The 27,675-nt window shown below is 44.8% G+C and overlaps 3 protein-coding genes across 3 annotated transcripts in view; 1 reads left to right on the forward strand and 2 right to left on the reverse strand.

Moving 5' to 3' along the window:
• LOC125945437 (lysosomal alpha-mannosidase-like) overlaps positions 1-27,675 on the forward strand; it is a 252,278-nt gene that overhangs the window by 207,705 nt on the left and 16,898 nt on the right. The window lies entirely within an intron of this gene.
• On the reverse strand, positions 3,479-9,867 carry LOC119452932 (venom protein 59.1-like). The gene is made up of 4 exons (XM_037714892.2): positions 9,529-9,867; positions 7,230-7,286; positions 5,530-5,653; positions 3,479-3,939 (listed from the first exon to the last, which is right to left on the reverse strand). The coding sequence occupies exons 2-4, from the start codon at positions 7,277-7,279 to the stop codon at positions 3,757-3,759; spliced, it is 357 nt and encodes a 118-aa protein (XP_037570820.2). The 5' UTR covers positions 7,280-7,286; positions 9,529-9,867; the 3' UTR covers positions 3,479-3,756.
• Positions 11,849-23,371, reverse strand: LOC119452936 (insulin-like growth factor-binding protein 7). The gene is made up of 4 exons (XM_037714899.2): positions 23,258-23,371; positions 22,679-22,732; positions 20,446-20,569; positions 11,849-12,260 (listed from the first exon to the last, which is right to left on the reverse strand). Exons 2-4 carry the CDS (start codon positions 22,723-22,725, stop codon positions 12,015-12,017), a joined length of 417 nt encoding a protein of 138 aa, XP_037570827.1. The 5' UTR covers positions 22,726-22,732; positions 23,258-23,371; the 3' UTR covers positions 11,849-12,014.

Here is a 27,675-nt window from a genome sequence, read left to right on the forward strand (position 1 = left end):
TTTTCATGTTGCTCTACAATTTTCTCATTGACACTGTGACAATTAGCACAGTACTTCTCGAGTTAGATAATCCATTACAATTACCTAATTAAATCTCAGTAACGAAAAAATTACTCGCGGCTACTCCACTGTACTGGAAACAATATGCACTAGGTTTGCTTCGCGTAATGCCGCTCCTCTTTTTTTTAAATCGTGCTGCGACACCCTGTATATCTGCAAGGTGTGTTATTTTATGTGAATATTATCAGGAGCATTGAATTTCCGTTTGCGTGCACTTGCCCGGCTACTGACATATAGCGCCCTAATGAAGCTCTAGCTAGTACGTAAATAAATAAATAAATAAATAAATAAATAAATAAATAAATAAATAAATAAATAAATAAATAAATAAATAAATAAATAAATAAATAAATAAATAAATAAATAAATAAATAAAAGCTTTCGTCATTACCATTGTCGCTATTACAAGGACACTTTTGAGCTTTCTTTCACTGCCCACTGCGGTGGTTTAGCGGCTATGGTGTTCGGCTGCTTAGCGACGAGGTCGCGGGATCAAATCCCGGCCGCGGCGGCCGTATTTCGATGGAGGCGAAATGCAAAAACGCCCGTGTCCCGCTGCATTGGGGGCACGTTAAAGATCCCCTGGTGGCGAAAATTATTCCGGAGTCCCCCTACTACGGCGTGCCTCATAATCAGATCGTGGTTTTAGATAGTAAAACCCCCAGAATTAATTCAGTCCGCTTGCTTTCATTCTCAACCGATCGAGTTGCCAATTTGATAGGACTTGCATTTTTATACGCATGAAAATGACGTGTTGCTGTGCTAGCTGTCACATGATGCTTCGTAAAAAAGAGTCTATTGTAACTTTGACAAAAATATAGACGACAAAAGCGACGCGGACACGAAAAATGAATACTTCTTACCGCAGTGTTAAAAGCGTGTTGCCCCGATATTTCTGCGTCTGCTTCAGAGGAGCGTCGCGCGTAAGGATCTGCAAAGTTGTTTTGACAAGGAGCGGCGTCTTTATATCGTCTGCAAGCGGCGAGTGTGCCGCTGCTGTAATCAGCACGGCTAGAATTTTCAAGCGAGCGAGCCGGTCTTGGATCTGTTCCAATGGGCGCGGCACGACCTTTCGTGGTTGACGGGGTCAAGGCGACGCCAGAAAAAGACCACACGGACGATCGTACAAGTCGGTGTCGCTGCAAGTCTAAATGTGCGCTTAATTGCTCATTTGGAAACTTCCGCGGCTTGGCAACGGGTCTAAAAGAAACTGAACAAAACAAGGGTTAGAGCGTTGGAACTTTAAGTGAGGCGAGCTGCACACGATGTACTCTGTTCGAAGAGCTTTTTCCGCCTTTGTATAGTGTGTCACTGGCTGTAAGTATAACACTATATGTATGCTTGAAATACCAGGAACTGTGATTCAAACAAGGCGGATGTGAAATGGGAGATGGAAACTTGATATGATCAAGTTTATTTGCAGGTCATGATCAACGTCTCGGCAAGTCCACTGTGACGCGGCAAGTCCACGTGACGCGCCTTTTGCGTATACGGCGTTTAGTCTGACAACGGAGAGCAGGCATAGGCAAAAGTGATAACTGCTACCCTTTCACTCTCGGCTGGCGTAATCGCAAAGCGCAGAAGCCGGAACCGCTATCTATAGACGAAGCCACGCAGCCTGTAACGATGGTAGCTTCTGTTATAAAGAGATAAGGGAGAAGGTTTGCTCCGGTCGTTACTGTCTTGCATGCGTAATCATGCGAACGACAATTAAACATCGCAGTTGAATATCTCAAAGCACGCACACGCTAGAGGAATTATGCCAAGTAGGACTCTGTAGAAACACGACTGCCTCTAGCTTTATAATACACGCTTGCTTACTGCAGTCAGTCAATAGCTAATTAATAATTTTAATTGCATTGCTAATAGCGATAATTATCATCTACATTTGTGCCCCCCCCCCTCCACATAACTCTATTGCAGAGGTGGTCTGCTCATACGTCTCAGCGCATAATAAAAAAATAAAAAAACCTGTCAACTTCGATCACCCTGCATATAGCAACTGCCAATAGCCCTTAAAACCACTTCAAGCCACACCACCTTGCTCTTTGTGGTGAAGCCAGTAGAATGTTTGGTGATATAATGGTGCCATTGGTATCATTGGTATCAATTTACTCCATAGTGGCTGGTATAAGCCCTAGCTATGTTTATGAAGCCTTGTTTAGGAAGCTTTCAATAGCTTCCTAAACAAGGCTTTTGTTTTGTTATTTCTAAATAAATTAAAACTGGCGATGTTGGTGATTTTGTTTTGTTTGAATGCCATATTACCTCTTTTAAATGCATTTCCGCAAATTTTCTTCTCTATGTTGTCCGACGACTTCTAGCGTCTGCTTCTTTTCTGCAATATAGACAGAATTTGATAATTTCCGGAACAGCATGTTTTCGTGATCGGATTTATGATTTTTCTGGTATATACGTATCCTATGAAAAAGCATACACAAATTCTTGGCCACAATTCGGAGTACCTAAATTTCAATTAGCCTTTCTATTGCACTGAATATAGTACCAACGGTGGCCTCGTATGACAGTTGCGCTTGCCTCCGGCTCTAATATTGAGGATTCTTTGACGGAGCGGGTAAGTGGTAGCGGCGTTTAAAACCAGACTTTTTGCAACCGCTCGCCGCTAACCGCTAACCTAACAAGGCGGTAATTTAGGTGGAACGACAAGGTTAGGAAATTTGCAGGCATAGAGTCAGCAGGCAGAAGGCAGGGATAAGTGCAAATTGCTGGGGACGGTCTTGGTCCTGCATTGGACATAATTAGGGTCGGTGAATAAACTACCAGGAGACCGAGCACTTGAGGACGGGCGTAGTTTGCTTCAACAACACTACATTTTCAGAATGTTCGCCAACAGAAATGCTCGCCGTAAAACGCCGCACGAACAGCAATGAAATAAACAGAAACGCACCAGTAAGTCGTAGGAAATGTTTGAGCTAGAAGAAAGCGAGGTAGAAATTGCATTTGACACAGCGTGTACAAAATCCGTTCAAGGCGAGCTCATACGTGATAGCGGAGTCCTTTTCGATAAGTATTTAAGGATTATAATGCAGCCCGCTGATGACCAAGGTTCCTTGTCGCGTACATCGATGGTCACTATATTCGTGGTACATGACGCACCCTGTCAAGGGCGTTGTTTCCTGTCTCATTGTTGCACGGAAGTTTTAAAGTGTAAGCTCCTCCACCAAACGGCTGTCAGCGCATGCGTCGATTGGGAATGCGCCTAAGCTTGAGCTGGCTCAGGAGCCCGGAAGGTTCTGGATTTGAAAACCAGGATGTTATATAGGCAGCCGGAGCTGGTGCTCAACCAAAAAGAGCCACGGCAGAAGCCCTTAGCAAAGTGTTACAAAAAAGTACGTCGTCATCACAACGCAATAAACAGCGCCAGAACACGAATAAGACAGCAGACACAGACGACGTAGGTACTGACTTCCACCTAAAGTTTATTGCGCAGTGGCAAAATACACAGTAAAAGAATATAGAAAAAAAATCACAAAATAAGAACCACACAGACACACTCACATAAAAAAAACATCATTAGAGTCGTGGCTGCCCTGTTATCAGCCGCGCAATATAATCAGTCCGGCTAACAACCATTTTGCATTATGGTTCTCTTTATTTTGTCCAGTGTCATTTTGGGGCTACCGCTGCGACAATGCCTTAGCAAGTAACCCAGCAATCAACTACATGCGTTCAGCTTCAGTTCGGACCTGTTAAATGCGCCCGCTTCAAGGACCTGCGCGAGCTAGTCGCAGTGGTGTTACTAGGCTTGCAGTGTCCCGTTCCACCTTGCTCGAAACGAGTCGAAGGGTCGTCCAAGGTGCATTCGTGGCCCCTTGAGCACACGTCGAAGAAGTACGAGTTGCACTGCTCATCCGGGCACTGCGTCGGACAACAACAACAGCAGCTGAAGAGAGCGTCGTAGACACAAGCAATAGCACATTTAAGAGCGTACATGGCACCCTTAAGTGGCAGTATAGGCCGGAACCTTGAAGACATGCATAATGATGCATAATATTGAGGCTTCAATGGTATTTTCATGATTAAAGCATGATGGAGCGGTGCGTAATGCTTTTAGGCGAAAGAAGGCCAAGTTTTCTAGCGGGTCAATGTAAGATTTGTCCTTTTTTATCTCGAAGGTTTTCTTTGGTTCTGTTTTAGATGTTAAAAAACACGCACCCTTCCACTTCACCGCTTACGGCTATATATATTCCTTATGCGAGGGGAACACTGAGAACGTTGCAGACCGGACGCCATGCTTACCAGGCGACGAACCATCCGACGCGCGTGCACCAATCGGAGAGGCGCCTGCAATCGAGTGACGCCTCCTCGCGATTCCTTGTGGAGCTACGCGGACAACCTGGCCATCCCGCCAACCACAAACGGGAATTCCCGAGCAAGCGCGCATTCGGCCAGATACGGAAAAGCACGTCCGCTTCCCAAAGAAAGCTATTCGTTAAAAAAAAATTCCGTCTAAGCACTACTTACGGATGGTAAACTAGCGAAGCTGAAGCGTGCGGCCCCGGTGTTTATCACTGGGTTAATCCCGACGGTAGATTAAAGTCTTTCTCAATTATTGGTTACGTCTTTGTGTTTCTTAATGAGGTTACACACACATTCGGCTGCGACGGAGAGAACGACGTCACTGACGGTATGCCCGGAGTCCGCCCTTGTCGCATTGCCGCTTGCGATTCTTCAAAATTAAATTGCTTCAAAATTAAATCTGTCCTTCAAGTAAGACAATGAACGGCTCATACCCCCTTAAGCAATGACTCATACCCCCGTAAACGCGGCGTCCCCATTACGCCGACAGAAAAGCGCAATTCTACGCTGGAATGATGAGCGGCAATGGAGCCAGATGTGCAAGACGACGACGCTCGAGCCATAGCTGATGATGATAGTTTCGGCGCACATCGGACGGACGAACGAATCGGCTAGCCATATACAGCTTCGCTGTAAAAGAATGGAGCATGTCTGAAAGTTAACCTTCTATTAGACGCCCAAATGAGCCGAATGTTTGTTTTTGACATGCGTTGTGCCTTTCGTACAACAAATGGCATGCTTGTGAACACAGGTATCTACTGGTCATTGTGTAGAAGCCACAAAAGATGCCCTTAGTCGCTAATAATTTTAGCATTACACTATAATAAACATTTTCATTGGCTAACTGTTTAAGAGGCACTAAGCACAATATGAAGCTCCTCTTGGGAAGCTTTCATAGTGAGGCATGCTTAGTCGACCTCCCTTACTCTTGCCCGCTTTCCCAAATAATGCTCGAGCCATAATTTAAATATCTTAATCGCTGTCCTCTATAGACGTAATAAACTTTCCTAGGACGCATTGTGGAGCAAAGTTTGAAGACAGCCATACCGACACTGTGAATCGCGGAATTCGAAGCAAAAGCTGGGAAGGCTTGGCTCCTTAGGGACCGGAGGCATCCGATTTGTTCGACGCTCAGCCGCCACATCTCACCTTGTTGCACAGGTCACAGCAGCCGCACAGGTCCTTGTGAGTCCCGCAGGAGCAATCTAACTGCGAACAGCTGTCCCGGTTGCATGCCACTTCAGCGCAATTGGGAGAACGGGTAGCGGAGGCACTGCGAGTTTGCCGAACAGTTTATGTGTACTGTCACACTTTTGTCCTGTATGAATGTATGCTTGTATACCGCACTGTATAATTGTACAATATACTCATACAATATACGTATACTATATTCTTATACTGTATACTTGTTTAAACTGATACTAGTCCGAAATGAACATCGTAGGACTGACAGCACATGACGTATTATGCAGATACTTGACTTACATCGGATACATGTTTTCATCAGAGTGGGCAAGATAATGCACGCCCATAGAGTACCTAAGATAGGGCATGCGGAGTATTTACCACGAAATTGTAAAAAAGCGAGATGGTGTTGGAATGGATGCATGCTGAATGCCAAAAAAGTTACAAATGGTTCCGTGTAAATTGGTGCGCGAAATACTTTTTGAGATTTTTAATCAGGCATCAGATCATGTTTTGTCATTATCTGTAGAATTGTCATGAGCATCGTAGTCACATACTTAGGTGCAGGCCACTATTGTAGTGTCTCCGACTTTCATGAGTGCAACTTAGATGCACGATTTCAACTGTTACCTTTTCCTTCTCTGATTAACTTGTAAACATGTGACTGGAAAAGCGTACAACTCGAAGTTACCGTGAACCAAAAAAAAGTATATGGACCACGCAATCTCAGAAAACGTGCAACTTCCGAGCAGCCTGCATTAGTAGTCAGTAAAACCGAACATCACAATGTTGTTCGCATATACTGGTAGAATCTGTAATTGCGAATACAAGGCTGCGTTGGTGAGGTTGCTCGGAAATTGGACGTTTTCTGAGATTCCGGGGTCCGTGAACTTTTTTTGGTTGACTGTACCAAGAGCGCGATAGAATGCAGAGGTTTTGAACTACATGGTGCTACGGAAACGCGCAAAGTGACATATTTCAGCAGAGTGTTCTTGATTCTATTGCGTCGTATTACTCAAAAAGCCTCAAGGAAAGATGCTTATGTTGAGAGCCCAGACATTGGCCAACATTTTGGTCTAATTAGCCAATGTTTATGCGATAATAGTTCTTCAGCCGAGATCGCGCGGAAATCTCAGAAAGTTAGGGAATTTGATCGCTAAAATAAAGACACATGCTACGCGTTGATTTCAATGAAATGCGCTGATTATTGTTTAAGATGAACGCGAAACATGGATATAAGATGTCAATACTATTTAAGACACAACCACCGCGTAGTATTCACCCATGCAGCAGTACAACATGATGGCCCCAATATTTCTGTTGCGGCACTCTCCAATACAGAGGTGAGCAGCCTTGTCTACAACGCGGGAACGGCGGCTTCCGGGGCTCTCCGGAGCCAGCCAGCGACGTCTAACGCTAGCTGTTGGGTCCGACGTCTAACGGTAGGTGCAAGGCACGTTTGGGCCCACCGACTACCGTTAGACGTGGCTGGCTGGCTCCGGAGAGCCCCGGAAGCCGCCGTTCCTACGTTCTAGGCTGCTCACCTCTGTTCTTATGCAGTTCTTTATTGGAGCTTCAGTATTGGTCAAGCAAAACTCAAGAATTAGGAGGTAGTCAATTCAGTTTCATACAGTTTCAGTTTAGACATCACATTTGCGTCTCACCTGAGGGAAAACACAGCAACAAACAAAATCGTTATGAAGGCGGCTGTCATCTTGAGTCTGCAAAGAAAAAAAAAAATCGGGCTGTTTGTAACATAGCCCTCAGACAGTTCGTGCTGACATCGTAATACAATGCGACATAACATCTCATCTCATAATAGCGCAATATTCCGGTTATATTAGTGTACTCGTACATTCGTAAAAAAACACGCCAATAATGCTTTCCTTAGTTTGATAGTTCTTCGTAATATGGCTTCTTGTTTTCTTACACTTTCAACGATAACTCCAGTGTTCTGACTAAGCATAATAATATTTTGTTTTTGTTTTTCTGTTTTTGAGGGTTCATATCTTTCGAACCCAGCAGTTGCGGGTATTAGCAACTGCACTTAAAATACCTTGTACCTGCACTTTGTACCTTGTTTAACAAAGAATTATCTTGTACGAACTTCTTTCTTCTTTCTGGCGTTTTACGTGCCAAAACCAGTTCTGAGTCTGAGGCACGCCGTACTGGAGGGCTCCGGGTTAATTTTGACCATCTGGGATTCTTTAGCGTGCACTACAACGCAAGCACACGGGCGTTTTTGCATTTCGCCTCCATCGAAATGCGGCCGCCGCGGCCGGGATTCGATCCCGCGATCTCGTGCTCAGCAGCGCAGCGCCTTAGCTGACTGAGCCACCGCGGTGGGTTTGTACGAACTTGAACACAGTACGTATCGCCAGACCCTGTTTTACGATTCGCACGGCAAACATGTTTTGTTTTTTTTTTTGTGCCCACTTTGCTCAAGCTCTAACAGCGAACAAAGTAGGACATGAAACTCAGCTACAAGACATGCACGATCCTATTGGCCGAATAATGAGGTAAACGTGGTGTTCATGGCAGTTGTCCTCAGCCACATGAAAATCTATCATGTAGAGCTTTTATCTGAAGCTCATCATCAATTTCCTATCGACGTCTTCGATAATTGGTGTTTATTTATACTTGATTTTTTTTTTCACGCGAAACGTTATTCGCAGTTCTGTCCAGGTTTTTCTTCCTCTTTTTTTGTGCCCAGCATGCTGCCGGGTAGATCCATTCGCAAAGCAGCACTATAAATAAAATCCGGTGTCCGATTTCGATCACGTCATAGAATTTATTACTAAAATCACTAGACGGGACTCTGGCGCTTCGATCCTTTAGCCACCGTGGTAATAATGAGTAGTACATGATTTGTCTGACCTTCGTACTTGTGGCTTCTGACAATGCTTATCTTTAATACGCAGAACATTATCAGCTTACTTAAGGCTTGTCTATCTATCTAGTTTTTTACGCTTTTCTTCAATGAAAAAAAAAATAAAATTTTTCTAGTGCGGGGCATTCGAACCCGCGTCACATGTGTTTTCCAAGCACAGATGCCCGATGCTTTAGCACTGAACCATGAACGCCTGCAGGCAGCGAGGGATTAGTTTTAGATGTTAAACACGCACCAGTTCACCACGCATCTCATCTGCACCATCATGATGCACCATGATGCATCACGATGCTCTATCTAGTGGCTCTGCCGCTAGACGGAGCGCAAATAAGCTAGCTCTCTAACGCAATGCTTCCTCTGAGATCTTTTTTTACCCGCCTGGCCGAGCTTCCTAAAGGGCTGCATAAAATAGTGCTTTTTCCTCTTCACATTCACTTTCTACTTCATGGTTGTTTCCTCGTTACCACTGGGCTGATGTGTCGTGCGTTGTGCTTAAGATGGCGTAACGTGTTTCCTTACTACACATTGGGGAGGTGTGTCAGTCTGATTCTGATGGCCCATCAGCGAGTTGTTAAACCGAAATTCTAAAGCCGTTCACCACATGCGTTGTTCTGCAAATGCGTGAGATATGCATACTTAAAAAAATCTTCGGCCCTTCCACTACCAGAAAATGGGGGCAAGCGAAGCTTGTCCTGGGTGCACCTTGCATTTGACGGCTTGACGGTTATGTTTCTTGTGAGCAACTTGACCGTGATCAATTGAAGGTCAGGTGACCTGCTCGGCGTTGGCGGAGTGCCGCAGCTTCAGCGGCTCGCACCGTATAGATCGGCCCGTCGACGACGCGCCCTGTCACAAACTCCTGGCTGACCTCCTCCAACGGAGAGCCGGTGCTTTTTTATTTTATAATCATCGATACGTATACACTTCAAAGCAAAAAATTTTGGACTCTCGCTGCTTTTTGATTAACATTTCATATTGAGCACGCCGCGGTACGCCTGCCTTCACCACATACAAAAACGGCTGCCGAAGTCCCCTTCAGAGCTTGGCTGTAAAACGTAGCGAGTCCTTCTCACCGCTGGTAGAAATGTACAAGTATCCTGTGCCTTCGGTGTCCTCTTCAACGCAGGGCTATACGCGACGAGTTATCAGCACAACTTGGCTTCGTGAAGGCTGTTTTTATCCGCATAAGTGGCCTCGTTACATTCGATGACCCGGGCTGTCGAACAACCGCACTACTCCAGGAGTTCTTCCAAACTCTGGTGCAGTCCCTAAGATTTCTCGAGCTCAACGTGGTCAAGGCAAAACGCGAAAGGACTCCAGGGACGATCGTTCAGCTCGGCCGTGTTGATTGCGTCCGACACAAGTGTCTTATTTCAGAGTGGCATGGCTTGATAGCGTGGCTTGAAACTAACACTCTGCGCACCGGGCCGCGACTAAGATTGGCAGCAAGGCAAGCGAAGACCCCAAGCAAGAAAAGGCTCGGTCAGCCTAACTGTCATGTGTTTGTCGCCGTCTTCTACGCAGCGAATTGTCACAGAGGATGTGTCTTTTTGGGCAGTTTGATTATGAACGTGTAAACGAATAAATTTAAATCTTGTTGAGATAATTCTGCATAGTACGATTTCCGAGATAATACGCTCTTCTTTCTTTTCCCGGCAACCGTCGAATAGTCAAATTTTCATACGGTTATTGCGATCGCGTTTTCACCTCAAAATTGGATACAATTTCAGCAGAAGTAGGCTTTTACAAGTATTTCTACATCTCATAGCTTTATATTCCAATGTACTAGCTGAAATAACATTCAAACGGCCCCCGAACAACGTGTTAAGCCCCAGCCACACTGAAGGAAAAACGCACGCGGCGCCCCGCCGGCGATAAAAGGCTGCTGTGGCAGTACGGCCACGGAGACTGGCGGTCCGCCGCTGTTCAGCTGAGTGAAGTAACGGAAACTTCTTTTCTTTTTTACTTTCAGAAGAACGTTTTTACGAACATTGAAAAGCAGAAACATCAGCGCAAACTTACGAACTATTTCAACTTTGCTGAATAAACGTGTGTTAACTACTCCGCATAACATGTCATGCGGAGCAGTATCACTCGACGCTGAGTTTGTCACTGAGTGCGCCTATTTTCATACTTTAGGAGCGTGCTCTGGATAATACGATTTTCGAATAATACATTTTATTTTCCGGTTCTCGCGAAGATCGTATCAACGAGATTCCACTGTAGACCTTAGAAAAAGAGAGAAACAAAGGACAAAGAAAGGCGCTGAGTGCGTTTCGCTCATTTATATGACTTAACATTGAGCGCGGTTGAGATATTTATATGAGCTGACTTTGAGTGTGTAGGAGTGTTTTTACGTTCAGCGTAGTTTATATGAATATTCTATACTTATGGCTGATTTATATATTTATACGGGAGGAGAAGAAGCCGGCGCCACTCAAAGGCGCAAACATCTCCTGTATATATATATATAGTTACAAAGCCACTGGGTCTTTTCTTGTTGCTCACACTTATTTAAAGAAGGAGAGCATGGTCCACTGAGACGTTTCTTACCTCGACGTAAAACGCGAAATTGTGATATGCACTAGCGGCAGTCAAATAGTACTATCTGCGTCAATTTTCTTTGGGATCATTGGCCGAGAACGTCTTGTTCTGAAAGTGGACGTTTGTTCAGTTAAAACACGTTGGCGGGATAGTTGGTTTGAATCCATGATAGAATGTTTAAGCGCGACTGAACGAGAACGTAGAAAGAAACAGCCAGACAGAGACAGCGCTCAGACAGCGCTGTCTCTGTCTGGCTGTTTCTTTCTACGTCCTTCAGTCGCCCTTACACATTCTGTCATTGGTTTTTTTCAGTCTCTCAAGATTTGAGATTAAGTAATGAAAATAGCGGTGCAGTCGGAGAAAAATATATTGAGCTTCTTACGTAGATGCCAAAAACAGCGCTGTCACAAGGTGCGTGCTAGCATCACATGGACAAGACAACCGGCTGAAGGTGGTACATATGCCCGAACTAGTGAAAGACAAAACCACTTGAACTGAAATTTCATCGAGAAACATTTTTTCAAATCGATCCGCGCGGGTTTTATGGCCTGCCGGTTAGTATGGTTTATTTCCCGCCGGCTAAGTAGTGCCGGTGAACGCAACCCTGTTCTGTGTAACGAAACAATAAATGACGACATAAAGCCTGTGCATAAATGTCGGCTTATGGCTATTTCCAAGGCACATAGTCATCTTAATAAAACAACACATGATACTCAAGCCGTTCTTTGATATCCTATATTTAGGCTACATGATTCTTGTACGTGCAACCGAATGCTCCGGCAAATATAGGATGCAATGTTAACCGACAGAGTGTCTCAAAACTTTCTAAAAATGTTTCCAAGTCGCCAATGTTTCACAGTATATCGTTTATTTCAGTGTTTTTCGTTTTCTTTTTCACAGCATCTTTTATTTCATGTGACTAGCAACATCTGTACAGCCAGCGCGAATGAGTCAACAAGTGATTGTGCCACGTGGGCTGTCAGGGTCGTTTCAGCGTTCCCCTGCACTCGAAGAATCACTCGTGGTGAGCTTCACTCGTGGCGTGTTCTCCTTCTTCGTGGGGAGGTTCCGGTTCGTGCACCGGCGCCTCCGAGTCCGGTATCTTGGCGTGGGCCTCTGGGTGCGGGGTGGTGATGTCGGACTCGACTGGCTCGCAGTGTCCCGCAACTGGTTCAGTCTCTTCGCCGACAACCTTCTTGACGCAGTGCAGGCCTTCCGCGCAGCGGTCGTTGTGTTCGGGGTGGCACTCCTCGTTCGCGCACTGCGAAAAAGACACACCGTCAATGCAAAATTATTGCACTTTTAAAATAAATTGTCAAGGGTTCATGAAAAAAAAAAAGAGTTATCATCCACCCAACTGCAGCATGAAGCTTTAGCTGCGTACAAATAAAACCAATGCGGGTTTCTCAGAAAAAAAAAAATGCTTCGCAGTTGACCAAAAATTTGTTCTATCGTTTCGAATTGAATTCTGCATTCCAGGGTTTTACAGTGCCAAAACCACGATTTGATTATGAGGCACGCCGTAGTGGCGGACTCTCCATTAATTTGGACCACGAGGGGATCTTTAACGTGCCCCAATGCACGGGACACGGGCGTTTTTGCATTTCGCCCGCATCGAAATGCAGCTGCCGCGGCCGGGATTTGATCCCGCGACCTCGTGCTTAGCAGCGCAACGCCTATCGTTTCGAGGGCCGAACCCGATTTCAACGCTTTTCCGGGACGGTAGCTTTATCGTCTGAGCTAACCAGGAAGCTAGCAAATCTCAGGGCCAGGCCGTGTAAATTGACAACTCGAAGGACTGAAACACCTAATTTCAATGTCCCAGCGGGAAGGTGTTGGTCCAGGGTTCGTTCCTCGGACTGCTTTTTCTTCAACTGCGAAGCATTCTTTGTGAGAAACTGGTATGGGTTTTCGTTGTGGCTAGACGCTAGTTGGGTGGAGGACAATTCTTCCGTTCATGCACATTCTTTAACCTCGCGGGCGTCCAAAGAGCTGATTTTCCGTTGCAATCGTCGACGGCAGAGCGAATGTGTTGCAGAAATGCTAGTACTCACAAAAAAGAGGAAGCTTATAGTAATCCTTACGAAAGCAGAAATATTGAGCCTGAAGGAGTATGTGTACACTGCTGAGGTTATTCTTTTTTTTTTTTTCACGTACCCTAAAGTCCCTTTTACAGGCATTAGAAAGGAGATTGACAAAAAAAATGTGGTTGATCCCTCTTATATAGGAATCGGTATAGAACACGAAAGTGAAACGTGTCTTCACAGAAGTAGTGTAATGTTTATTGCACATTGATATATAATGTCTATTGGTGTTTTGTGGCTAAAGCGCCCTTAGGCGTTGATGCACCCACGCTGACGCCTGGTGGCACGTCTCCTCCATCACGACTACCAACGTCGATGACCATGAGCAACCGTCGTGCATATGGAAGCTGCACTACGCTGCACACGCTAGCACAACGCGAAAGACGAAGCACGTAACTGACACACTAATACAACGCGCAAGACAAAGCACGTAACTGAATCGTCACCGAGTCAAATCAGCGCGTACAGCGCGTCGTAATTGCAGCCTCCGCGATCAACTTCAGAAACATTTTCAGAGCTAATTGCGGAGGCCACGCTCCGCTGTGCTGAGTACGGTGAACGCCACCTAAGTGGCGTTGGTAGTGCTTCTTGATGCCAGCGTCCCTTCGAATGCTGGCATCGAGGCGTCGTAGTGCTGAGACCACCGAAGCGTTCACTGTCGGTGCGCGTTAGTGTCATAATGCAGTACTTCTCTTTTCTGCTCGTAGGCGGCGGCACCGCCCCGAGCAAGAGCGCGGGTACACGGAGGAGTGTTAGATATATAAGGCGCGTCTGTGTAGCTCTCTGCAAATGCGTTTGTGGCGCAATGGGTTAAACGCTCGGCGATCTATCGTCGCGGACCGAGAGGTCGTGGGTTCGATTTCCAAATTTTGCATGTTTGTGGAACTTTTTCTTCTGGTTTCTTTCTCTGTATTATGTTCTATGACGTATTTCCGTGACGTATTTCCGTGACGGAAATACGTCAGTGAAGTCTTGGTGGACCCCGGCATTAAACACTTTCGTGTTAAAACAATGAATGAACAATACGCATAGTAGCGCAACTGCAGGAAGAAACGATTCACGAAGTATAAGATAGAAGATTACAAATACAAGATACAAAACCCTATTACGTATCAGTATGCATCCAGCAGTGCAGTTTATTAACAAAATAATCGTGGTTGTTCCCGGAAGCGGTTTCAGCTGGCAGTTTGTTCCAATGGTAGATGGCAAGGAACGGTGGTGACTGATGCACAGATTTAGTACGGGCGAACTTTGGCTGTACTTTAAAAGGGGGATCTAATCGGGGAAAGACGCGAAGGGCCCGATTGATATGGGCTTCTGTGAATGCCGAGGGCTTATGATATAGAGCCTGTGAAAGTGAGATAGCAGTGTTGCAAGTCTTCTTTTTTTCGAGCATGCATAAATTTAGAGATAATTTAATGTCAGTTATGCTGTAGTAACGAAATACTGTTTCGTGACCAATCTAGCAGCCATATTCTGTAGCGATTTGAGTTCGTTGGTAAGGTATTTTTAAGGCAGATTCCAAATGATAGCTGCATGTTTCAGTTGAGGTCTAACTAGGTCTAACTACAGGTATGTATGCTGAAGGTTTGGTCTGTTGGGTTTCTCGGGGAGTACAGGTGGCGCCTGACAACACCGAGGGCTATCTATGTAATCACTGTGCTAGTGCCACGTCAGGTCTCAAGAAATGTGAATGCCTTGTGCTGTGGACACTTTTTAATGGCCACATGGCCACGTTATTAATAGTGTAAAAGCAAGTCTTGCGTACACTGGTCGTGGCAATTGTCACGACTTTTGTTTTGTAGATGTTTATCACCATTTTACGCACTGCAGGAAATTAGTATCATGAGGATTATTAATCTTTCTGTAAACAACACAGTCGTCAGCAAATAACCTGACAGTGAAAGTAAGGTCATTGATGTAAATAAGGAACAGAGCTGGCCCAAGCACCGATACCTGAGGCACACCAGATTTTACAGGTGTTAGTGCGGAGCAAGATACATTTGCAGAAATAAGCTAGTGTCGGTTACCTAGAAAATTGACTATCCCGTTCATCACATTCCTGCTTATGTTAAGGTCATCCATTTTCGTTATAAGACGATTATGAGCCATCTTATAAAACGCTTTTGTGAAGTCGATGAATACAGCGTCTATTCTAATCAGACTGTGTACGGCGTCGTGAAGGTCAGCCGTCAGTCCAAATAACTGCGACTCGCAAGAACATTCATGCAAGAACCCATGCTGCTATGAAAAAATGTGGTTGATCCCTCTTATATAGGAATCGGTATAGAACACGAAAGTGAAACGTGTCTTCACAGAAGTAGTGTAATGTTTATTGCACATTGATATATAATGTCTATTGGTGTTTTGTGGCTAAAGCGCCCTTAGGCGTTGATGCACCCACGCTGACGCCTGGTGGCACGTCTCCTCCATCACGACTACCAACGTCGATGACCATGAGCAACCGTCGTGCATATGGAAGCTGCACTACGCTGCACACGCTAGCACAACGCGAAAGACGAAGCACGTAACTGACACACTAATACAACGCGCAAGACAAAGCACGTAACTGAATCGTCACCGAGTCAAATCAGCGCGTACAGCGCGTCGTAATTGCAGCCTCCGCGATCAACTTCAGAAACATTTTCAGAGCTAATTGCGGAGGCCACGCTCCGCTGTGCTGAGTACGGTGAACGCCACCTAAGTGGCGTTGGTAGTGCTTCTTGATGCCAGCGTCCCTTCGAATGCTGGCATCGAGGCGTCGTAGTGCTGAGACCACCGAAGCGTTCACTGTCGGTGCGCGTTAGTGTCATAATGCAGTACTTCTCTTTTCTGCTCGTAGGCGGCGGCACCGCCCCGAGCAAGAGCGCGGGTACACGGAGGAGTGTTAGATATATAAGGCGCGTCTGTGTAGCTCTCTGCAAATGCGTTTGTGGCGCAATGGGTTAAACGCTCGGCGATCTATCGTCGCGGACCGAGAGGTCGTGGGTTCGATTTCCAAATTTTGCATGTTTGTGGAACTTTTTCTTCTGGTTTCTTTCTCTGTATTATGTTCTATGACGTATTTCCGTGACGTATTTCCGTGACGGAAATACGTCAGTGAAGTCTTGGTGGACCCCGGCATTAAACACTTTCGTGTTAAAAGAAAGGGCTGATCTAAGTCCTTCGTTATTGCAGATGAATTTATGTGTTCAAGTATTTTACAGGGTATGCTTGTTGTTGAGATAGGTCTGTAATTTGTGAGGGCAGAATGATCTCCAGATTGAAATATACGTATAACGCGTGCAGTTTTCCATGAATCAGGCACGCAACCTGTGTCAACAGACTGCTGAAATAATGAAGTGAAAATGCGGGCTATTGTTGCTTTAGTTAGCTTGAGCAATATGGGGCAGATACCGTCAGGACCAGGACTTGAATTATTTGGCAAACGGTCAATAGCTTGTTCTATTCCTTCTTGCGTAACCAGAATGTCATCCATGGTGGCACTTATAGAACCAGCATGCGCACTTGTGGGAATTGGAATTTCGTCCTCAAACGCTGACCTAAAAAATGGATTAAATTCTGTGGCCACCTGTGAGGGCAAAATAATCTCACCATTCTTTACTATTCTCTACTATAGAAATAAGGCAAGCTGTAGAGGACTTAGGGTTGATTACTTTTCAGAATTCCTGAGAATTGGTTCTTAGTAACGCTGGAGTATCGTGGTTAAACAATTTCTCTTTCGCTGTTTCAGTTTCTGCTTGACATAGTTATGACTGTTCGCGGTAACTTCTGCAATCATCCTTGGAGGCCGATCGTTTTGCCTTAGCGTAAAGGCGCTTCTTCTTGTTGATGCAACGCTACACGTGTCTTGTAAACCGCATGTATTGAGACGGCTTCGTGATAGTGATTTTTGAAATGTTTATTTCCTTTATCTTAGTCAGTTTCGCGCCAAGTAGAGTCCAGCTATCACCCGCACGGTGGCCTGATGCCGATTCCAAGAACTGCTCACAGAAGGATGGCAATTCACTGTTCAGTCGATCGACACGGTTAGCACGTGCATAGTAGTAGATAGCTTTCCTTGGAGTTTCTGGTTTCTTACTATTTACCACGTATTCGCAATACTCTCACTAAGACAATCTAAAATGTGCACAGTCATGTTTTCAGGATGGGCTGTCAACACGAGGTCTGAAATCGACTTGCCAAGCGTCGGGGCAAAAACAGTTTGTGATAAACCAAACTGGGAAAGCAGATACAGGAATAGTTTACATTCGTTTTTCCTAGTATCACCTTCGCGTGTGCACGTCCGCTATTTTATGCCTGGATAGTTAAAGTCGCCAGCAAGGATTGTTACTGGGGCTGGATACCTAACGTGAATGAAACAGTGATTCGTTCAATTCACCAGGCGAAACCGGCGGACGATAACATACGCCTACGATACAGGTTACGAAATCGGGCAGTTGCAGTGAAATCGAAATAATTTCGATGCGTTACGAATTGTCAAGTAGTCTAGCTTGTAGATGTTTCTTCACAGCTATAATGAGGCCACCGCCGTGGGAGGTGCACCTATTTTTCCTAAATACAGATAAGGTACGAGACATTGAAAGTTTATTACTGTAGATATCGGGATACAATCACGTTTCCGTTCCTAACACAATGTCGGCTTCACAGCATTCGATGAGTGCGGTAAAGCTATCCTACTTGCTTAGAAAACTACAAAAATTAGACACGATTAATGACAGTTTCGTATTTGCAAAATGCTCCGTGCGTCAATTTGAACTATTGGCTGCTTCATGAACTGGAAGAGAGACGACCCCTTCAGTTGAACTATGAAACGTGTAGAATTTATTAGAAATGTCAAGTTTATCAAACAGTATTTTGTACTTCTCCCCGGGTTTCCGTTTACTGCGTACACAATCTCTGAATCTTTTTTAATCTATTGAATTCGGGGAAAAAAGTCCCCTTCGAATCCAGGCGATTCTAGGTCATTTAGTTTAAATTCCTTTATCAAAATGTTGGTCTTCTCCTTGAAGCTTAGAAATTTAATAATGGTAGGGGGGTCATAGCCTGAATTTTGCTGTCCTATTCGGCGCGTTCGTTCTATTTTTCCTGCTTGAACGTCAAGTTTTTTTTCCCACAAGATCGCCAGTCAATTTTTCTGTATCTGTCCATTTCTCGGTCTGCTGCTCTGGGACCCCAGTGAAGATCAAGCTGTTGCGACGCATTCGATTAGGATAAATCGTCAACGACTATGTTTGCTTGTTCAGACTGATTTAATTCAGTCATCTTTAGCTGGACATGCGATTCCTGCAGTGTAGCGTTGGCGCTCGTGAAATCTTGGGGCAAGTTGTCAACAACTTGCGACTTGTCTTGAGCTTGGACGCCCTTTAGGCTCATTTTAATTTCTGTCACGTTTGTCTCGATATCTTTTAATCTGCTTGATGTCTTTCTGAAAATTTTCGTTTGACAACGCAATGTATTTCACGAGGGCAATGACCTGTGCACTCTTGTCAGGGCCCACTGGTCTCTTTCAACATCACCAGCGCAAATAAGCACATGTGTGACACAGAAAAGGATGACAAGCAGTCGGCCTGTCCCAGGCCAGCATCTTCAGGATGCACTTAGTCGGAACCACACAGGCGAATAAACGCAGCGCGGCTTACTATGCCCAATAAAAAAACCGATTCTGGTAATGCACAAGTCAATTCCCATACTGGGATGAAAAACAGCAGTTGGGATTTGCAGCCGACACAGATGATCAAGCAAAGAAATAGATATTCAGATCGTACAACTCACCTATAAAGCACAATGCAAAACATGATCACCGAGTCGAAGAGCGGCTTTAGTGGCGTCTTTACCTGATCTTCGTCAATTTTTGTGAAAGTAAGAAAGAATGGTATTGACACGATGAAGTACTTAAAGAAGGACGCTAAGATATCCCTGCTCTGACATTAGCAAATGCGGAGAGATAGCATGACGGATAGCGAGTTGGCTTGACGGATAGTGAGCGTGAGTGAGTGAAATTCTTCCATATTCATGCTCGCGTCTGTTCATACCACCTTAGCGCCCATCTTTTGCACCAAATGGTTCACCAACTAGCCCACCAATTTACTTTTCTGATATATAACAATAGGCGCCGTCCAGAAATAGCCCTGTAAATGACGTCACTCTTCTGTGCCTTGATTTGCTATCGCTATAGCACGTGATGTTTCTTTCGAATGATTTGTTTCCATCGCACTATGAGAATGTGTGCAAATGAATGCTATTTGCCGTGTCTGCTAAGGTAGCAGTGCAATATGCTCTGTGCTTTGTCTCCGCATTGTTTACTTTTCCAGGTACCAGAAAAAAAAAAAAAACTGATAATGTCACGCACCGCTAGTAAAGTCAAATGAAAGCTATTTTCAATCAGCACCTTTTTATTTTTCGGTCAGATAAGTCATTTCATGCACATTTTAGCAGGCGGTTGTTGACGAGTTTCATCGTGTCGTTCATTCGCAGCGCGCCCAGTCAGTTACCCACTACCCTCTTCAGAAAGGTACCCGAGCAGGCCCAGAGTTTGAAGCGTGGTTTCGGAACTGATATTAAATCAAATCAAATATTTATTTCGACACCAAACTGTTTCAGAAACGCAGCCAAAAAAGCCTCTAATCTACTTGGCAAGAACTATGCCCAGGTGTACAAAGCAGGCGGGGAAAGAAACAGTAGTAGGAGGAGGAGGAGAGAAAGAGAAGGCAGGGATGTTAACCAGAAATGCGTCTGGTTGGCTACCCTACTCTGGGGGACGGGAAAGAGGGAATAGTAGTAAACTCACATAAATATAGGCAGGTACACATGCGTGAACTGCTTAGAAACATGCAAGTAGGTTAAACGAAAACGATAGGCGTAAACAAGAGAAAAACATAATATGCCCGTGTTTCAGCATGGATACATAAAATGTAGCTAGCCAACAACATGCACTGCGCCAACCAAGATACAAATACACGAGAATGCGCAAACGGAGACGACAGAGATTTTTAAACAGTTATTGCATCCTTTGAAAAAGAGGATAATGCGCGTTCTTCCGCGCGAAAGATAAAATCTCTTTGAAAATAAACAGTCACCTTTCAGCAGCACAGCTGCCTCCTGTATCGGTGACGATTGACTGAAGTATACTGTCACGCATAACTTGAGGTTACGCGCAAGAGAGCACGTAGCACAACAGGTGGGAACGAAGACACAGCGCTACTAATTGAATTTGAACCACGTGCAATAAAAATTCGGTTGTTAGTAGCGCTGTGTCTTCGTTCCTTCTGTTGTCCTACGTGATCTCTTGCGCGTAAACTCAAGTTATGCAGATGCCAATTAGCCCACGAGTCTGTTCTCTTGAACTCTGACGCAGCTTACCTTGTTGCAGAAGTCGCAGCAACCACAGGCGTCCTTGTGGCTCCCGCAGTGGCATTCGTGCTTAGGACAAGTCTCGGGGTCGCACGTCACACCCTCGCAGTGGGGCTCCGAAGTAGCGTACACGCTGCGCGCGAACAAATGAAAACCCGAAGTCAGGATGATATTTCGGCGATAAGCACGTCGGCTGCGGCTGACTCGATAGACATATCGAAGTTGATTTTCACGAGAGCGAATTTGACGGCGTGGCGGGAATCATGACTTTTTTTGTTATGTTGTAGTCAAGTGCCTTCGCTTTGTGTTCCGGTACATGCTTCGGTAGCGAGGAGAGGCTGAACAAGCACCTGAAGTTGGAAAGCAAACAGCTAAGTGCTTGGAATTATGGCGGGTGTGTTTTTTTAGAAGGTCCAACATTTTAAAGATCGCCTGTGTCAGAAGCACAATTCTAATCCTTGATCTAAATTACTCATTGAGGCAGCCATTACTTCTACGAGAAATCAATATGCCTAATTAAATAATTAACGTAATTACCCTACCTAACCTTCTATTTATTTTTTTCACGGCAAATATTCTAATCTACGAATTATAGTCGGTAAGTTCGCAAGGCGTACCCCCTTGGAACGAATTCTCTGGACTGCGCCAGTTTCGAGATAATTTTCAATGCGCCCGACGAAATGCATTGGCATTCCAGTTACTTCTAAGAAAACGCTGTTTTATGCATTGAAGTATCCGCAAACTAACTGCAACACCAATGCAACACCAACACCGAAAAAAATTGGAGGACGCTTAAGCTTCGCCTTAAAAAGTGGAACGCGATAGCGTTATCGGGCCCCATTCGAGCCCCATTATCGGGCCCCATTGTAAGCTGGCTTTCCCACTGCAACACAGAACGTGAGAACGCCAGCTTACAAAGACCAAGCTTACACCGGTCCCTTTAAAGTCGGATTCACTTTTAAACAGAAATGCATTGCTGGGAAGACGATTTTCCAGGGGCAATATAAGTCGTGTTATATTAAAATGTGAAGGCCCTAGCACCTTTTTTCATTATTTTATTTATTGTTTGCTATTGCCCCGACGCGCGCGCGTGTCCAGAACGCATTAGGCAGGCGAAATCCCAATTTGACCTGTCTAGGATGCGAGCGCCATCTGGATATCATTTTCGCAAGTAAACTACCCGAGCGCGCAGCTGTAGGTCTGGTAGAAATGCTGGAAAAGGGGTTTGTCTTTGAGTTTCCTCGTAACAGAATTATGTTTTCTCGTACATTCAAATTACAATCCGACGCCACCATGTCTGTAGGTTGTGGTTAAGTCCTACTTTACTGTTTTCTGACGGATTTCACTGTGAGAAATTCAATTTTTGTTCACCAAAACCTTCCACCCTGTGGAGGGCCTGCGTGGTTGGGGTGATTCGGGATGATTTTCTCCAGCCACGGACGCCGACATCGCACGCCGACGCCGACGCCGGATTTTCTGCGACACGGGGCCCTTAACGCTGTCGCGTTAAAATTAATATATCGAAACTGGTGCAGTCGTAAGAATTCGTTCCAAGGGGATACGTCTTGCGAGCTCACCGGCTATAATTCTTAAATATATGCCGTAAAGTAATGAATTAAAAGTGAATTAGCGTGATTATGTTAATTATTTAATTATGCATTTTGATTGCTCGTAGAACTAATGAGCCGCCTCATCGAGTAATTTAGATGAAGGGTTAGAATTGTACTATCTGCCAGAGGCAATTGAAAAAAAAAAAAAAAAACATTGACCTTCTAAAAAAGAACACCCGGTATTCAGCGTCGGCGTCAATGAAGGTAGCAAAATAAAGGTAAATTATACCAGTCACCTCACGTGATGTTTTGTTAGCTCAATGCACGTTAACTATTACTCGCAGCCTTGACGTGGAGAAACTGAGTGAACTGTACATGTAGCGAGAAATGAGAGTTACGGAGCTGAATTTTCGTGTTAACTCCCTTACCGTTTGGTCGCCGTAATTTGCATTTCTATTTTATGCGCTGCTAGGTTGAAGCTGAATTCTACGTAGGTAAATCTTCAATTTCAATTTAACCTTCGTAGAGAACGTAGAGAACACTATATATTGCCCCGAGAACGTGTCTTCACGCAGACACCGCTAGCTTGCTTAAATTCATATTCATTGGTGCTATCCAGTAATGCAAATATGCTAGTACAGTTCCGACAAGAAGGTCCGAGCCCATTAGAAACGGTTCTCTGCAGGACTTACCACACAGCCGCAAATGCGACAAGAAGAAATGTGAGAGCAATCTTCATGTTGGTCCTGGAAATACAAGAAGCACTGACTTTAATAGTGGGCTACCTTATTTGTGTCCTATGCTGTATTCCGTATTCGCTTTTGCGCGTGCCAACGCTATGAAAAAAAAAAAAAGCAGTGCTATAGGCTGCGTCGAACGTTATTCCTTGTCAGTGTTGCAAGACAATGTTATTTGTTATCGACACCAGAATAATGATTAGCTTTAGTTGGATATCTTTTTTGAGTCAAGCGCTTGCACTTCGCCATTTAATTCAGAACTTCGCTGGCAAAAATATCATATTATGAAAATACCTACATCAAAATACAGATACGCTGAAAGTAACGTGAGCGAGAACTAACCAATAGTACAGAAAGCTATCAACGGATTCATTGTTGTATTGCAGCTATATGTGATCAATGAACAGGAAGTTAATGGTGGCACCCCTATCGGAAGCGTTTTTCTTTCTCTTTTCGGCCACTGTTGGTTTTATTTCAAAAGAAAACAAGTCATTGCGAAGTTTAAGAGGAGGAATAGATTGTAAGGGAACTTACGGTGGTTTCTTCAGCTGAATACAAACGTCACGTCTCCTTGTGAATCCGAGATGAACGCTAAGTTCCGCAAAGCAATTTTGTGCTTTATATACCCTCTCTCTGATGCTTCTGGAAAACAGCCAGAAGGGCGGACTGTCGCCAATGACGAACAAACCAGCAGAATAAAAGTCACGACCAGGCCTTCTGCATCGTGCCAAAAGCCAGATTATTTTGCTGGTTATCGCGTGCAGCAAACCATCTACAAAAAATAGGAGGAACCGCCACGATTTCGTAATCTCATTGGCCCGTTTTGGCTGTGACGTAACCAGCTGCCAGTTTGCATAGAGGAAACCCGAGAAACGTCGAAGACGACAGCGAGGCGCCTTCCGAAGAAGGAGGGTCATGGACGAAGCGGAACAGCAAAAATGCAGACAACAGGCGCCATACATGACCGGTTTCTTCTTATCCTGTCAACAACGCTGCCCTTGAAAAAGCGTGGCGTCTTAACACGTTAGGCGATATGAAGCGGCTCATATCGCATGCAAGTGCAAATCTTACTGAAGGAATAACGTAACGATTTAATTACAGTTCTTTTCGCGCTTTTTTAATTGTCCGAGTGGCCCTCCGCCGACGTTATCGCCAGCATTGCCTGGTCTTGAGGAGTGGGTGACAAGAAAGGCGTAGAATCGATCAAAAGAAATATTTACATTATATATGAGCTAGGTGTCTCATCGGCAAAGGAATCATGGGGACTCATGAGAAGTCACCTGCACCAAGCCCGGTATCACGTAAGACTAATCGCATACAAATCCCCCATGAGATCACAACTTGAATACGTTTCTGCTATCTGGGACCCGCACCAAATGTATCTCAGCAACAAACTTGAATCGATTCAAAATCGTGCTGCGAGCTTCCTGCATTTCTCATACTCGTAGGACATCAGCATTTTCATCCCTAAAAGCGCAGCCTGGTTTGTTAGCCCTCCCTTCTCGGCGGCGCGTCGCCAGTCTCGCTGTTTCACATGTTCACAAGTTGTTTCACAAGCTTCATCACAAGCCTCCATCCATCACGCGTATCTCAGCGCACTGGCCACCTTGCTTCCGGTCCACGTGACCGCACTGTTACTTTTTTGGCCTCGGTATTTTTTTTTCTCCTAAGCACAAAAAGACTGGAATGACCTTCTTCGCGATATCACGGCAAATACACCTTCGTCCGAACTTCTGGAAGCAGTTCCTGGCCACATGTCACCGTGAATGCATGTACTTGCCCTTTTTTTCATGTAACGCATCCCTTGTGTAACCCCTAAACAAATTCTTTATGGTAATGCAGTGAGGTGATGATGTGATCTGATGCTGAATGACGACGAACGTAAGATTAACCACTTGCCGGGTAAACCACTTGCCGCGTTCTCGGAGGTCTAATCTCACACGATAGTAGCCCTTCATTAGACGGTCATCACCGCCATGAACGTCGTTATAGATGAAACTGTTCATTGTTGTTATTCCAGGAACCTATTTTATATTAATTAAGCCTTGGTGGTAAAAGAAAAAAAAAACAGTCGCGAACATGCGTCAGTCTCCCCTGAACGATTGGTAAACAGACATCCACTTCTTGGGTCATCACAGGCATCTTCACGTCAATCACGAAATCAGGCGCACCATTCAAACACCACGGACGAGAGATAGGGCATTCTCGTAATAAAAATTCTGACCAGTTTGTAAGTCTCGGTTGCAGATTTTTCGAACTTATCGCCAAACCTCATGTTCGCTCTTTGCTTGATGGGACAATCCATGTCAATGAAAAAAAAAAAGGTGACTTTGATTGCCAATGTTCAGAAAGGCACTGATACAATATTTACTAAATCTTTATTCTTTACATGTCCCGCAAAAAATGAATAGTTATACTTCTAATATGACCATATAATCATTTTGCTGTCATTATCAGTAACACATGATTAGTATCAGTCGTGGAACTTTATTGTCAAAGCTTGGGCTTGCTCAGTGCAATGTGACAAATTAATATTTCTTGTCCGTTATTGTCGATTCAGGGGTCGGCCACCCCGTCAAGCTGATCAGTGCAGCATCTTTTATGTGGGTGCTCCTGTCTTCTCTACAAATAGAAAATAAATGTATGATTTGATTCGGAAACCAATGAGTGCAACCTAAAGGAGTAGTCGCTGGCCTCGTGACAAATATGATGATAACTGAAGAATAACAATGGCTATAACAGCAGCAAAAGCACTGACGGCAATGACAAAGGCACAAAAACTGACCCTTCGTGGATCATGAGTCGGAACAAATATACTTTGATATCGCGGCGACTTCTGCACGAGAACAATTATAGCGCGTGTTTTGGCGACTCTGAATATTGCAAACAAGTGATTCGATAGAAAACCACGACTTTTGCTGACATACAGTCACAGCAGTCATTCTAGCATACGGTTGTTATTAACAATTCTCGCTAATTAAAACTTCAAATAATTTTAGCGAGCGTGGCGACAATTACAAACCAACACATACCCCCATTTAAGCAGATTACACGCAATACACCCTGCACTGTACTCGTACAAATGCCCCCTTTGTAACGACTACGCTTCCCTATATCACACCACATGGGCATGTCCCAAAATACAGGTAGCCCCGCATATACCCAACCCCACAACCGAGCAGTGGGAGGCCGTGCTGACTAGCTCGGACCCTCGTGACCAGCAACAACTGGTGCGGCGGGCCCCGGAGACAGCAAGAGCCGCAGGAGCCCTGGACTGAGGGCACCTCCCAGCACAAGCAAGAAGGCGCCTGCTCGTTTATTTTTTTCTCTTAATGAATGTTTTGCTCCTCCTCCTTAGCTAGCGTGCTGTAACATAAATACTGAAGTTCGCTAGTACTCAAATTCACACCCTCTTCCTATAAACGCTCTGCCTAGCCCCAGCTTCGAGAAGTACTGATGCACGATCTGGCGTGAAATGCAAACTGTTTCTGTTAATCCGCCTGCTATGAATACAGCACATGGATGTGGATGTGGCAAATAATTTACGTGAAAGTAGAAGCATCGCTAAAGATCTTTCACGCTACATCTTTCCTACTGTGCAGAAACATATTACCTGGAACAGTAACATGTTTTACGGCACACCTTGAACCGGCATTTCTCAAAACTTGTGCTACGCAGATAGTATAACTAGCAAAAGACTACGTTTCGAGTTTCATTTGCTTGGTACAAGTGATACTCAACCATGTTCCAATCACTGACTTCACTTCAGCAATCGTGCTTCCTATAACGATATATTAAAGGGTTCTCCATGAAATTTTGATAAATTTAATTGTACTAGTGGTTATCGCGCAAATGCTATGTCCACAGTTGCAATGAAGCTTCGTCCGTAAGAACAACTTTGTCTAGAAGTCGTCCATTTTTCTTCGAATAACCTTGAGGTAAGCAAACCCTCCACTTGAAGGTATCTAGAGGGACATGGGTTGAAGTGAGCAAGAACAGTGCAATGCCTATTGGCCCATTTGAGTGGCGACGTGTCTTGTGTTTTCAGTGAAGAGAATGAAATCTGAGATGTGCGACGCGGGAACGGGCGTCCCACAAGGCCAGTATGCCGGCACGTGCATACGTCACGATAGAACCAAGGCCAGGCGGCGGACTGCGCAGATGGTTCTGACGTTTTGTCGTGCCGCGATGCCGTGGCGATTAGGCGAGGAGCGGTGTAATGTTGCTGTTATAACGATTGCAAGCAAGGACGACTCTGAAGGAGTTTTGCACACTACCGCGCAAGTGAAGGAGGCATGCCACGGCATGTCAACATACTCACAGAAGAGCAATTTTCACTGCTCTTACTTGTCTATTTAATTGGCAATGCTGTAAGCCTTTCTTAGGCTCTTAAAGACAGTCGGTCACAAGGTAAACACTAAAAAAACAGACGCTCACAACTAAATCATGAACATTTATCATTACATAACATGTAACGATATATGTTCATGACCTAAAATTACATTACGTAACACTACATAAGATGTTATGTAATGTTTGTTATGCTCTTTTGTTATGCTGTGCAGTCCAGCGTGTATGAGCGCATTTTCGCCTTTCCGTAAATTCCCTCAGCAACCGAATCTTGGCTGCACACAGTCATACACGCATTATGTCAGGGTATCGTATTACGTCGTGTTAGCAGCGTTTTGATCATTGAACAATTTATTGTTTATGGAGAAGCTGGCGGCACAATAGGGGCCGGCATATTTAATCTCATCTAGATAAAGCACTCACTCACTCCTGCATATTCGTGCGTTGCAATCGCAGGGGCAGATCCAGGTTAGTCTCAAAAGGTCTGTGGGGGGGAATCGGGAATCACGGCGCACTCAATTATGTTAGCGTTGGAGCGGTCAGATGAAATGGTCCGAGCCGCCCGTTCCTCTGCACTTTGTGCAATGTGGAGAAATACATTG

This window comes from Dermacentor silvarum, chromosome 5, assembly GCF_013339745.2.
Source record: "Dermacentor silvarum isolate Dsil-2018 chromosome 5, BIME_Dsil_1.4, whole genome shotgun sequence".
Classification (NCBI taxonomy): domain Eukaryota; kingdom Metazoa; phylum Arthropoda; class Arachnida; order Ixodida; family Ixodidae; genus Dermacentor; species Dermacentor silvarum.

What these genes read in the sequence shown, in the direction of transcription:
- LOC119452932 (XM_037714892.2), bottom strand. Translation starts at nt 7,279, where the DNA reads ATGACAGCCGCCTTCATAACGATTTTGTTTGTTGCTGTGTTTTCCCTC. An exon ending in GTTGCTGTGTTTTCCCTCAG is followed by an intron (nt 5,654 to 7,229) that starts GTGAGACGCAAA and finishes GCAAACTCGCAG; the next exon opens with TGCCTCCGCTACCCGTTCTC. An exon ending in GCTGTGACCTGTGCAACAAG is followed by an intron (nt 3,940 to 5,529) that starts GTGAGATGTGGC and finishes TGTCCGACGCAG; the next exon opens with TGCCCGGATGAGCAGTGCAA.
- LOC119452936 (XM_037714899.2), bottom strand. Translation starts at nt 22,725, where the DNA reads ATGAAGATTGCTCTCACATTTCTTCTTGTCGCATTTGCGGCTGTGTG. An exon ending in GTCGCATTTGCGGCTGTGTG is followed by an intron (nt 20,570 to 22,678) that starts GTAAGTCCTGCA and finishes GTTCGCGCGCAG; the next exon opens with CGTGTACGCTACTTCGGAGC. An exon ending in GCTGCGACTTCTGCAACAAG is followed by an intron (nt 12,261 to 20,445) that starts GTAAGCTGCGTC and finishes TCTTTTTCGCAG; the next exon opens with TGCGCGAACGAGGAGTGCCA.